This window comes from Megascapheus bottae, chromosome 8 (assembly GCF_031878675.1).
Source record: "Megascapheus bottae isolate mThoBot1 chromosome 8, mThoBot2.hap1, whole genome shotgun sequence".
Classification (NCBI taxonomy): Eukaryota; Metazoa; Chordata; class Mammalia; order Rodentia; family Geomyidae; genus Megascapheus; species Megascapheus bottae.
The window spans coordinates 59,020,224-59,034,649 of record NC_143516.1 but is presented as its reverse complement, the minus strand read 5'-3'; the positions used below and the strand labels follow the sequence as shown (position 1 = coordinate 59,034,649).

General features: G+C 38.6%; 1 protein-coding gene across 2 annotated transcripts in view; it reads left to right on the top strand.

Moving 5' to 3' along the window:
- The window catches only part of Adgrb3 (adhesion G protein-coupled receptor B3), a 466,475-nt gene that overhangs the window by 154,095 nt on the left and 297,954 nt on the right, over nt 1–14,426 (top strand). For both annotated transcript variants that reach the window (XM_090338496.1, XM_090338497.1), the window contains exon 3: nt 10,759–10,869. In XM_090338496.1, coding sequence (XP_090194622.1) covers nt 10,759–10,869 — 111 coding nt within the window. The remainder of the gene's footprint in view (nt 1–10,758; nt 10,870–14,426) is intronic.

Here is a 14,426-nt window from a genome sequence, read left to right as displayed (position 1 = left end):
GTTTCTCTGTGTGGATTGTCTTCTCGATTCACACCTTGTCTTCTGAGTACCTTTGTTTTTGTGTGTTTTACTTTGTCAACAAGCTTCTTAAAATTCTGGCATCATAGCTAAATACTAAGTCATCCAAGAACTCTGAATTCCCTGCTTCTAAGGAAAGCCTTGTTAAGGATTCATAGAAGTTTGGTAAAGCTCTGTCCCATGTGGTCTCAGCTTTTATCGTATGAACCAGAATCCTTTGCAACATCTTTAATATCTTTTCTCCTAAATGGATAGACTTGGGAAAAAATCATAGTAAGTGAAGTAAGCCAGACCCAAAGAAACATAGGCTCCATGGTTTCCCTCATTTGTAATAATTAGTATGTGTCTACGACTTTCTTAGCGGAGGAGTGCAATAGCGCAAAAGCTATGTACATATATGGCCATATAGAATGAGGCTAAGCGAAATGAACTCCAGAATAGGGAAATAAGAGTTTTATCCGGGTAGTTGTTGTTTTTAATGTACTATGTGAAGTTATTTCTTTACTTTTTTAGGGTTTTTCTCTCTTCCCTTTTTCCCCTTATGGTTTGTCTCCTGTTGTTGCTGTATCTGACTTTGGTACTTGGTGTATTGTATATACATTTATTTGGTTATTTGAATCAGGGAAGGGAAGGGGTAAAACAAGCTGATGAAACAAAGGACAAAGGATAAACCAGTTTAATGGCGATACTCACAAGACAATATGTTGGAAATGAACTTTACAACATGGGAAGAGGTGAGGGGAGGGAAAGTGGGGAAAAAAAAAAACATGAGAAAGGGAAACAATGTTCAAGAAGTTATGTACTCAGGGGCCAGTGGTAGAGTGTTTACCTAGCATGCATGAAGACCCGGGTTCAATTTTCTGTTACCACATACATAGAAAAAGCCAGAAGGGTGCTATAGCTCAAGTGGTAGAACACTAGCCTTGCGAAAGCCCAAGAACAGTGCTCAGGCCCTGAGTTCAAGCTCCAGTACTGACAAAAAAAAAGCAATCTACTCACTACCTTATGAGTGTAATTGTAACCTCTCTATATATCACCCTGAAAATAAAATTTTAAAAAATCTTTTATCCTAAACCAAATATATTCCAGCTGGGAAAAAACACAAAAACAATTTCCTAGTAAAGATATAAGAAGAACATACAGACTTAAAGAGAGATTAACTTAGAAATATCAGATGAAAGGTTTATTGGCATTTGTTAATTGTACACAGAGGTTTTGCTTATATGTACCCAGTATATTTTGGTCATACCTGCCCTCTCTCTTACTTACATCTCTTGAAACACTCTAGCATTCTTTATATTTTCACACCATGCGTTTTGATTGTATCTTGCTCTCTCTTAACATCTCTTAAACCACTCCAGCATTCTGGACATTTTCATAGATTTTGTAATTGTGCTTTCAGACCATACATAAAAATTTTAAAAAAAAAGCACAATTCAACGGAGAACATATTTCCTTGAGAAGCAAAAACAAACAAAAGAAATTCAACTTAATACTTTCTTTTATTTTGTGGTGATGAATGTAACTTACCAGCCAGAGAAAATATTTTATGTGAAAACTGTAACAGAGAAGAAAAAAGGTGAAGAAAGAATGCATTTGCCATAGAAGACCGCAGCTCATGCCTGTAGTCCTGCCTACTCGGGAGGCTGAGGCCTGAGGAATTCTGGTTTGAAGACAACCCTGGCATGAACCCTTTGAGACTCCATCTACAATTAACCAGCAAAAAGCAGGCCCAGGTGAAAAGGCTCTGTAGTGGAGCATCACCATGAGCAAGAAAACTGAACATGAAGGCAAGGCCCTAATTTCAACCTTAATGCTGAGAGAGACAGACAGGGAAGACACCAGCTTCCTAAAGCCATTTTATGACAGTGAGCAAATCAATTATACATTTCTTGCTGGATTGTGCCAGTGTCTGGCTACTTGTCCATATATTCCAGGACTCAGTTTTCTGTTTTGCTTTACAAACTTTCCTTCTCTTTAAATCCCTACTTCTAAGCAGCTCAAAGGAAAATAGATTTAATAAAATGGGAAAATGATTATGTTTTGCAGTATACATATTAATATTTAAATATAACTCATTAGTACTGTTTTTTTTGTGCACTGGTACTGGGGCTTGAACTCACGGCCTGAGCACTGATTTTTAGCATTTTCACTCAATGCTGATGTTCTACTACTTGAGTCATAGCTCCTCTTCTACTAATTTTGATTGGATGGCACTGAACTATGATCCTTACATCTCAGCCTCCTGATTAGCTAGGATTACAGGCATGAGCCACTTCCTCAGTATCATTCTGATGGTCATAAAGTATAAAATGGTGCCAGATTTCACCTCTATTTTTGTTCTGTCATATTTTTTTCCTTCTGTTTCCCTCCTCCCAACGTTTTCTAACTTACATCTTTCTTCAGCTGACTGAGGTAGTGTACTGTCTGGAAGCTCAGTAAGTGTCTAATTATTACTAGTATTGTATGAAAAATAACCTGGACATCTGGGGGGCTTTGACTTTTCCACACCAAGAGCTAACACCTGCCTTTGCATATACAAATGACCATCAAGATGGTTGCTAAATCTAAGACAGTCTTCTGCATGATTTCTGCTCAACTTACTTTTATTTCACTGCTTACTTATTCATCACATCTTGATTTGGGGCAGTACATGCTTAAATGACTTGAAATTCACAAGGAGAAGTAGCTGTCCTAAGGGATGGGTTAGCTGCTTTCCACAGGTGCTAAGTTAACATCTAGTGTTTGGCACAGTGTAGGGCCATGTGGTAGGTGAGTTGGTCTAAATGCTACCCCTGAGTGTACAGGAATGAGAGCAATCCTGTTGAGATAGACTCCAAGAGTAAATTCATACTTTGTGGGTGAAGAATTGCTAAAGCAATGAAAGGAAAGGAAAAGAAAAGAAAGAATATTCAGGAGGGGAGTTTGGCCTAGTGGTAGAATGCTTGCCTAGCATGCACGAAGACCCAGGTTCAATTCCTCGGTACCACATACATAGAAAAAATGCTGGAAGTGGTGCTGTGGCTCAGGATAGAGCTCTAACCTTGAAGAAAGTGCTCAGGCCCTGAGCTCAAGCCCAGGACTGGCAAAAAAAAAAAAAGAATATTCAGGAGGAGGAAAAAATTAAATGGTGTCACTTTTTAAAGCCCAGGAAGTGCACACTGGGAGAGGGCTGGTGGGATGGAGGGAGAGGGCGGGAAGGTGTCAACTACTGAGAAAATCAAGTTGAACGTGACAGTTTCAAAGAGGCAAGCTGCTTTCCAGAGAGAATTTTTCTTCTGAGTAAGGAAATTTGAAGTCAGATTGCTTGACATTGCTAGGTGAGTGGGAAGAGAAGAACCAGAGGATATTCTTTTGAACAATTTCTGTCACAAAGAAGAGAATTATTCAGGGAAGAAAATGGGAAAAATGTTTCCAAGGTACCCTTTAAGAATCAAAAATTAAGAACTTCAATTTTCCTAGGGAAAACTGTTAGTGAGTGTGCCAGACTCAGATGGAGGTAGAAGATGAGGTGACTGAGAACTTCAGCCCCCAGGGAGAAAGGGAGATCAGGAAGTGGAAAGAGGAGCAGGCTAAGGAAGAGGGCACCAGGTGCTTTGTGCTAAAGTGTGGTCCCTGAATGGCCAGGGTCCATAAGTACCATGACACTAAGTGAGTGCCAAGTGGTTGCCCTGGTGCTAACTGTGGAAGGTGGGTTTAGGTTCAGGCGAGTGACACCACATCTGCTGGATCACCATCATTGTTAAACTGTGCATGAGAAAATATATGAAATAGCAAAACCAAGCCTTTGGTTACAGGGACCAATGAGAATGCACAGAGTAACTGAGCCTGTCTGGCCTCCTCCAGGCCTCCTGGTCTTCTCAGGTGGCACCTGTGTTCATGGGACAGCTTCTGACTTGTGGAAGTTGTTTTCATTAAAGACTCAATAAATTCATCCTCCTGCAGTCCATAAAATGGTAAGATCTACCACAACGTAACTATCACTAAATCAGGGTCCTTTGACTTGACCTCAGGGCTTGGGTATTGTCCCTGAGCTTTTTCAATCAATGATGGCTGCCCTAAAAAATTGAGCCACAGCTCCACTTCCAGCTTTTTCATGGTTAACTGGAGATAAGACATACAGACTTTCTTGCTTGGACAGAGAGGGGGAGGAGGAGGAGGATGGAGAGGACAAGGAGAAACAGGGAGGAGAGGATGGGAAGGACAGAGCAGATGAGGGGAACAAACAGGAAGGGGAAGATTGAAGATGGAAGACCGAGAGGGAAGGGGATGGGAAGTCAGAGGGTGGGAGGATGGAGAGGAGGGAAGCGGATGGGGAGGATGGTTAATGGGGAGTTCGGAGGATGGGAAGGACTATGAATTGGGAGGACCATGAATGGGGAGGACAGAGGATGGGGAGGATGGAGGATGGTGAGGACAGAGGGAGGGGAGAATGGTGGATGGGGAGAACGGAGGATGGAGAGGATGGAGGATGGGGAGGATGGTGAATGGGGAGGACAGAGGATGGGGAGGTCAGAGTGAATACACCGTAATTTGTAGGAGAAGCTAATTTTGCCGGTGCTATGCTGATGAAGCCGGAAGGAAAGGCCCAGGGCTGCTGTCACTCTTGAGGTGTGTGTGTGTCACTTACACACTTGCATGCTTCATTACCTCTTTATACCAAGAAGTAAAACAATATCCCAAGCAGCCCACTGTTAGCGATCTCCTGTCATTCACTGGTCCGCCCTGCTATTGCAGTGGACGTCCTGCGGTCATGCCCACTGGGGAGTGACCACCAAGCCGGCGTCCACCTGACCAGTGGATGCCTGCAGGCAGACAGAACACAATTTTATCTAAAATCTGAGCATTGCTCACTTTCTTACTCCCTTTATAGTAGAATATATTTTGCTTCATCCAGTTTTGGAAAGTACTGAGAAATTATCCATCCAATATTTTTTTGCTTGTTTCTTTGTTTTGTTTTGTTCTGTTTTGTGTGTGGTGGTTACTCAGAGAGAAGTCTCACAGACTGCCCTTCTCTGGCTGACTTTGATCCCGGATCCTCAGATTTCAGCCTCCTGATTAGCTTAGATTGCAGTTGAGAGCCACCAGAGCCTGGCTAAGGAAGAGCATTTTAAGTGTTCTTTAGGCTTTCGGAAAACAGCATGCAGTTTGGGGATTTTGGTGTTTCTGGCCTGTGCACACAGGTTGCAGAGACCTCAGTTTACTCCACTCACCTGCATCAGCTGATGAACTGCATGGCATGGAAGCCATGCAGTGTGCTCACCTGATTTTCAAATCCTCATCCATGTCAAAACAATGCAGAATTAAAAGTAAAATCTCATTACCCTATACAAATATGTCCAATGTATCAGATAACAAAGTGAGATACTGTAACAATATGAGATAACCAAGGGACAGCAAAAGAGATGAGAGATAACATAGTACATTAAGGACAACATTCATTCATTATATGGCTTTTGTTTCAATATCCTAGAGGTCCTTTCAATTAGCTTCATACTATATGGCCTTATGTATCAAGGGTTTGCTCTATTGCAGATCTCTGCTAGTACCAAGACATGTGAAAGGGTATCAATGTATGTGAATTAATGCACCTTCTATCTGGCAAATATCATGTAACCCTTTTATTAATTACAATAAAAAATAAAATAAAATCTCAGAAATCAGGAGCAAACTAAAATATTGGGGATATGAATTTTTTATCCTGGCTGTAACACTCTTAAATACATTACACAGGAGAAGAAAAAAAAACCTGCATGCAAACTCAGTGGGCCAACTCCTTCCAATGAATGGAAAATATATAAATTCAATATCTTATACTCCTGACTAACTGCACTAAAATATATCAAAATGACAATATCTGATTGCTTCTAAATGGATTTTATGTGTCTTTCCCACCTAAGCCAATGCAGGATTTTTGTTCTGCCAGTGAATAATGTATTTGACATTCTTTCTTTTAGATTTCAATGAATGGGATCATCTTGTCCAGTTGAATTACTTAAAAGTTGTATTTTCTCTTTAGAGATGTATTAACAAATAATTGTATAGAAAAAGTGTTCTAGGATTTAGGAATATAGTTACTTCCGCATATTTCATATAACTAGTGAACTTCTTTGGACTATGAATTTTAGAATATCAGAAAAATTTCCTATTTGTCTTCTTTATTCTCTAATACATATTTGCTAACTAATAAATGCTCATTAAAATCTTTATTTCATAGCAGATCTGTTCTGAGGTAAAAATTTAAGTATAGCCTGAATGTGTTGTTAGATAATAAGCTTTGCTGATCACAAAAATTCCGATTATGATAATCATAAGCAAATGTAAATAATTTTCAGTATCTGATTTAAAATTCTAATTTCACCCCCACTGAGTTGTAAGAATGTCCCTAAATAGATAGTGAGGTGCATTGTGAATAAGAAGTTCTTACCACAGGGTTTGGTGCTTAATAAATACACTTTTATTAGTGATTTGGCTTTGTAGCCATTTAGCAAGTAAATATTGACTTCCATCTATGCATAGAGCAAGCATTGATTTTTTATGTCATAAAGGGCACTTTGGGTCACTGGGGACTTTATGGTATAGTGCTTTGATAAGGAAAGACCCTTAATCTTGGGTGGAAGTGCAAGTCCATTGTTTGTCAGGAGCCAGGCAGTCTGGGGACTGTGGGGTGGGTGGGCCCAGCTCCCTGAGGCAGCGCCTGGGAAGCAGGGGTGGGGGTATGTCCAGGGGCCTTGGCCAGGGCAGACAGTTGTGGACGTGGGCCCTTGACTGCTGAGCAAGCCCATCTGGATCTGTGGATGAGCTGCAAGGCTCCTTCCCACCGAGAACGGAGCACACTGCCGCACGCCTGGCACAGACCACTCTTCTCTCCTCATGCGCTGGATGTTCTTGCCAGTATGTTCCAGAATTTACAACAACGGTGTAGTCACAAGTGGAGATGTATGAGTTGTAATTTTTTGACAGATTAATACATCCATAACCAACCATTGTAATCTAAAGTCTGGTTTTTTTATTCTTCTTTAAATGGCTCTATGTACCTGTCTGAGGGAAAAGATACACAGACTAGATTTAAGGCAGAAGAATTCCCAGACCTCTCTTTAGTGGAAATTGGTATCTCATATGTCAGGGCAGGACTGCTTATAGCAAGAAGCACCGTGAAAGACAGTTGGGCCAAATATCCCAGCTCATAAAGGCCACGGTCAATCATTTGATGTTCTTTACCCTCATCAGCCCAGCATAAAGACGCAGGAAATAACTCCATTTTCATAAGCCATGTACCTACCATTCACAATATTATGCTATTCCTTATTTCATTTGATTTCATAACTTGCTTTCCATTGCTTTCACCGAAGCTGACCATCTTTTTATTTGGCTGAATTATTTCCTCATGTAACTAATGTTGTATATTATCTTTGCCAATGCAGAATTGTTTGACTGTGAACCAAGTTTTGAAACATATCCAAATAACACATACTAAAGGTTTACCATAGACCATAATGAACAATCATAAAAACAAGAGTTTTTTTGTTTTATTACATTTGAATGATCCAGTTGTCATTTATTTGATAAGTAGAAGATATAGTAATGAAAGATACTTTAATGTTTTGAAAATAATCAAGTATGAAAGATGGAGGAAAATATAACATTTCTTGTTAAATCTTACCCTGGATATCAACCCTAAAACAAATAAGACCTATTTTTATCATAGGACTAGAAACATTGGCTAGATAATAATTTGCATATTCCAATTATAAATTTGATTTTTTTAGATCTGGAATAATAGCCACAGAATATTTTTAAAACACTGCCTTTGTATTTTTTCCAAATTAAAACTAAAGAAATTTGTAACCTATTTTATATCTTATAGAGAATTTCTGTCAGGGTCACAGACTCACTTTTCAAAAAAGTAATTTTCAGGTAAATTAGACTGACAGTTATCCACAATTACATTTTTAATGTTCAAATATCTAATTATATGTATAAACTTTTGAAAGATTCCTTAACTATAGTGGCTAGTACTCTGCATAGTAACTAGGCTTAGATGTATGGTTATGTCATTTCTATTATAAACATTTTTGAAATATACAAATCACATTCAAGCAAATGAGATGAACTAAGTTACTTAAATTCAACTTGATAAATGTACATTTTATGTGATTCATATTTATAACCCAGAAATCGTTAAAAATTCAACATGATACTTTGTTAAAGTTTCAGTAGTTTGGTTGGCAGCCCAGAGCACTAAACATTTGGATCTTACTCCCTGTGCAGATGCTTCCCTCCCCCTTACAAGAAAAGTTGCGGTTGATCCCACACTCCCATAGACCACAAGAATGGTGTTCTAGGGAGGAATGTGTAGTGTATGTGTTTCATCCCAGCTACTGGAGGACTAGCTACCTGTAAATCCAGGTTTGAGGCGAGTGTTGGCAACAAGACAGTGAGACCCAACTTCACAAGTAAGCTGAGTGTGATGTCTCTTGCCTGTTAACTGTCTCTCCAGTTCTCCAGGCATACTGGTAGGAGAATCATACTCAGCAGAAAGCCTAGGGGAAAAATAAGAGACCCTGGAAAACAGCTGAAGCAGGAAAGGGCTCAGACATGGCTCAGGTGGGAGAGTGCTTGCCTAAAAGCTCAAGGCCCCGAGTCCAAATCCTGACCGCAATAGATAAATTAATAAAGCAATCGATAGGTCATAGAATTGTTATGTGATTCAGCATTTGTAGATCTGGAATAATAACCATGCTGTCTTTCCTTCTCAGTGCCAAACTGCCTTAGTTAGTGTGAGCATCAGAGGCCACAATTGGCTGTGCAGATGTACTCTGACAAACACTGACAGCCATGAGCGTGGACACGCTGCAGGCACAAAGTGAATTACAAATTCCACAGGAAAGAAGATAATGTGTTAATAAGTAAAAAAAAAACATTGCTGAATTCTTTCAGTATTTAAGGTCTTAAAAATATTGCATTGGTTTAACACGTCAACATATTAAAGAGTTTGTACATAAAACATTCTAAATAGCCAATTTCACAAACCATTCTATTGCATATAATTAGATATTTCTTCTTACGAGCCTGTTGTAAACTACCTCAAACACCACACATAGACACAGTGAAATGGGAAGGCGCAATGGAGTTTATACGATCAAATAACATTTCATGAAAATTTCTAATTTCTATATTCTGTATAATCTAAATTGGCAAAACAAACCCAACACCTATTTGCATTCATCAAATTTCCTAGGGCATGTCTTTTCAGATTGGATCTCTACACAAACTTTCCAGCAAGTTGTCTTTGAGGGGTCAGAGTTTATGGTAATTTTCCAGGACAGACAAAAAGAAACCAAAAATTGTGCTAGATTTTACAATTTTCTCACAAAAAGGAATAGAGTTGTACAAAATATATTGCAAAGTGAGTTCTCATGTTTAGCAGAAGAGTATTTGAAATTATTGAGGAAAGAACAAAAAAAATAAATGAATGCAATTTTTGCCTCCCCAAATTTTGATATTTTTGGCTCTGGTGAAGTAACTGCCCAGCCATTGGAATGTGCTAGAGCTGAACCACTCCATGGAGTCCTCCAAGGAGGCCGCAGGGTATCTGTCCGCAGAGGAGGCTCCTCACCCCAGAACCAGCAGGTGATACCAGGCATTCGGCTGTGATTCTGCTAACTTCACTGTACCATGCATATTAGCAAACCCCAAACTTTTGGAATTCTGTGCACAGGAGTTCTTCAAGCTGTAGGAGGCTTTCAAAATATTTTACTCTAAAACCATTCTCTTTAACTTCTCCCCTCCATCTGCCTCTGCATTGAGCACAGTTAGCTGTCTTCCTTTCCCCACTATGATCTTTGTTATCTAAAGCTTAAATAGAAACCAAGCCCAGTCTCCATTCCAGAATACAGCATTCCTCCTTTACATGTGATTTCAAGAAGGGAAAGGGATTATTTGACTCAGGCCTAGAAAAAATGAGAATTATGATGATATCGTGTGTGTGTGTGTGTGTGTGTGCGCACACGCGCGCGCGTGAGAGAGAAAGAGAGAGAGAGAGAGAGAGAGAGAGAGAGAGAGAGAGAGAGAGAGAGAGAGAGAGAGAGGAGAAAGAAAGAGAGAAGAGACAGAGAGATAGAAAGAGACACAGGGGTGGGGAACCAAGAAAGATAGTCATCTTTGAATACTGACATATGATGTGAATGCTAACCTTGGGAAAGTTGGATTACAGAATGACTTACTTCTAGCCAAGCACAGTGGCCCCAGCCTGTAATCCCAGCACTCAGGAAGTAAAGGTAGGACACCAGTTTGAGAACAGACAGCTTGGGTCTATGTAGGGAAACTTTATTCCCTCCTTCCTGAGAGAAACTCAAAATAATGACTCATCCCTTTAGAAAAGTGCTGACAAATGCCAGGGGGCAGAGGCAGGTGCCATGCCATCTGGAAAACAACTACTGACATCATGTAGTTGAGTTGTCTTTCAGACAAACTGTTTCAGAATATCAGCATAGTGAGCCTGACCTACCCCTCTGATGTGACCTGGTGACTATAATTATTGCTTCTTGCAATCTCATTCATGTATGCAGGTTTTGAGTTGAGTACAGCAATACTTCAAGCAGACCAGTCTAGGAAATTTAGAATTGTGTCTTTGCAATCACTTCTTGCCATGCCCAGAAACATAATGCATGAGACCGTAATGTGACTTGTGAGAAATGTCTACACACAAGCTTTCATATACCTTTATTCTGTCTTTAGAGTTTGGAATGATGGGAGATCATACAATAAAAAGTCAGCGGCCTCGATCTGTTCATGAGAAAAGGGTCCCTCAGGAGCCAGCTGATGCTGCTAAGTTTATGGCACAAACTGGTAATGCGTTAGTTACATTTTCCTATTACTGTTGTTAATTTAATGGAATCACTGCATGTTGTCATGACTTTGTGCTGCACATCTGTCAGTTTTTTTTTTGAGCTGATTTTTTAAATCATTTTTATCACCAGTCAATGAATAAAGTAGCTTGGAATTGAAAAATGCACAAAAATGTATTAAAATTATGTTGTGTTGGTATGGGACATTTAGCTTTTATTTTTAGTATTTCCTGGTGTTAACCAACCAGTAAATAGCCTGAAACCGGTGGCTCATGCCTGTAATTCTAGCTAAACAGGACGTTGATATCCAGGGGTCATGGTTCAAAGCCAGCCCCAGTGGAAAAGTCCAGGAGATGCTTATCTCCAATGAACCCATCACACGCCAGACATAGTGAGATGGGGCTAGTAGTAGAGCTCCAGCTTTGAGTGAAAAAGCCAAGGAGAGTGCAGGGCCCTGAGTTCAAATCCCAATATCGATATGCATGTACATATAAGAAACCATTAAAATGTGTTATTAAGCTTTTAATAAAAATAATGAAGTTATTTCTTTAATAATTAATATAAAACTTTCAAGAATTAAATGTTTAAATAGGACTTAGATGATGAAATTTAATTTATCAATGAATTATTTGTTCAAACATCAAAGCCTATGGATATTATTCAATTATCTACATATACAAATTAAAACATTTAATAATTTACTATTTGATTTGAAAAGAACTTGGTTATATAAGCTAAGGAGTTAAAAGTTGATAGTTTCTGTTACTAAGCTGAAATAGACTTCAAAAATTAAATGTCAACAAAAATGATTAGATTATAAAATTTTCAATGGTAAATTATTTTTAAACAACTACATATATGACAGCTAATTTCCTTGTTATAAATAAAAGTATATATTAATAAATATAATTGTGTTCTGAATATGTAGTGGTTTTCCTGATCCTGTAGCTATAGAGTTTAATTGAGGATGTATATTCACAGTTGCTTTGTCCTAATTAATGAGTTACAGTTTCATTCAGTTCACTGCATGTGATATCTCTTAAGATGAAAAAGTATTTAAAACTTACATTGTGAATGTATGTAGCCCTCAACTTTATTTGGGGAAATTTAAAACAAAGAGTTTTATCTAGGTCTTTAATAAGTTGTAAATATGGACTGTTTTAGCACTGATAAGTGAATTTTCATCCCTCACATGATATTTTCACTGTTTCTGATGAAATTCCCCAGAGAGTAGGTTTGTCCTCACGGTTCATAAGATGGGTCTTCAGAATACTAGCATGAATCTGCAACTTAAAATTCAGATATTGTTACTGAATTGTGTTTTTGAAATCGATATGTAGTCTATTTAAAAGGATTAGTTGAACCTAAGTCAGATTTTCAAGGCAGAATGTTTAGTATAATTCCACAAGGACACCTTTTGGGGATCTTGTTTTGAAACATCGTGATGTGCAAAGGCAGGAAGGAAGAGAACTTTCTCATCTGCTTTTCATGCACCTCCTTATGAAAGAAAAGAAACAATGGTTTCTATTCTGTTACCTGCCTGGCCAAGTTCAAAAATGCATTTATGTTTGGGCCAGTTCCTAAAATTCTAAATGTATTTTGCCCTGATGCTGGGAGGAAAATTCTCAGCGATGGAGCAGAGATTTGAATGAAGAGACAGAGAATGGCCCAAGTACCCTGGAGGCTGGGAGAGATGTCCACAGGGCCAGAAGAGAACATCTTCCTTTATACAGAAGAAAATTCAGATTCTGGAGGATTGAACTGGAAAACACTTAATCCTCACTTCTAGTCATATAGGAAAATTAGCTTGAATATTAAATTTTATACAGTTTGGTCAGGAGTTTTTGTTCAGATTCCATTTTTTTGTTTTGCTTACAAAATGCACCAAGAACATTCACAATTTCCTGCCAAAATCTTCAAAAGCAAATACAAATCTCAAGGAATAGTGTCTTTCTTAGAGTATATTAATGTCAGATTTTGCATTTATTCATTATTTTCATTGTGTTGTATCTAGTTCTTATTTGTAGTAACACATGATTTTGTAAAGAGACAAAATGTTTGTTAAATAGATTCATGAAAGCCATAAAATCATGCTGTTAGGAATTACAGGGAAGAAGAAATAGATTTTAAAATTAGAGTTCTAAAATATTGATTGGATAATATTGATTATTCCATTTTAAACCAGACATACTTTAGATGTAAGTAGTGTTAAGCATACACATATACTTAATACTTATTTTTTAAATGAATTAAGAGCAGTGTGCTGGTGGCTCATGCCCATAATCCTAGTGACTTAGGAGGCTGAGTTCTGAGGACTTGGTTTGAAGGCAGCCCAGTCTGCTAAGTCATCTTCAGTTAACCATCAAAAAAAATTGGAAGTGAAGGTGTGGCTCCAGTAATGGAGTGCCAGCCTTAAGCAAAATAGCTAAGCGATGTGAGGTCCTGAGTTCAAGTCCCATACTGGTACAAAAATTAAATAAAACATAAATTAGGGCCAGGCCCAAGTGGCTTACATCTGTGATTCCAGCCACCCAGGAGACTGAGATCTGAAGACTGTGGTTTGAAGCCAGAATGGGCAAGAAAGTCTGTGAGCCTATCTTCAATCTTCAAAAAAGCTGGCAGTGCAGCTGTGCCTCTAGTGGCAGAGTGCTAGTCTTGAGCACAAAAGATCAGTCACTGGGAACAGTCCCTGATTTCAAGCCTCAAGACTGGCACAGCTTTTTTTAAATAAAAATAAAAGTAAGCTAGAATACTGCGATGAGACTGGAAAACCACATTATTTTTTAGTAGTTCTTGATTATGCAGAGTTTGGCGCTATGCAATTATAAAGCTAACAAAGGACAGGGATATTTATTTCTTTAAATAATTTCCAAGTGCTTTCTTCAGTGTTATTGTAGCTTAAACAAATGCAGACACCATTCACTGAATCTTATAAAAATTAAATTTATACAACTTCTCTCTCAAACCAAGACACTGGTGCTGCTGATAAAAAAAATTCTAAACAGTAATTTGATAACAAAGAACACTGAATAATAAATAACCATCCCAACTGCACTTGAACTTTTTGGCATCACAGTCACCAAATGAATTTGTAAACATATTTAATGTCAGGAGGAAAGCAGTCTACATTAGGTCAAAATAGCCTGTCATCTAAAATAGAAAAAAAAAAGAAAAGTAAATGTCTGTTTCTAATCCCAGGCCTTTAACATACTAGCACATTTTTATATTATTAACATGTTGTTTGTATGCTAAAATATATTCATGCATATTACCTTGTGTAGAGCAAGCATGTTGGGGCGCAGATAGGAACTTTCCATTCTGCTGAAGAAGTCGAAAGAGATGGATAGCTCAAGACCTTCCGTAGCTTCCCTCCAAACACAGACTAGTATGTGTCCTGCCAGGACAGAGCCCATCCCCTCGACCTGTATTCCAGCTCCCAGAGGCAGGGAAGGCACCGGGACACTCCATGCACGCTTCAGGGTCGTTGAGTATTTTACACATGGACGTGGTGAAAATGCACGAGCTGTGCTTCACAGTGAACCGATGAGTTCCAGTGGA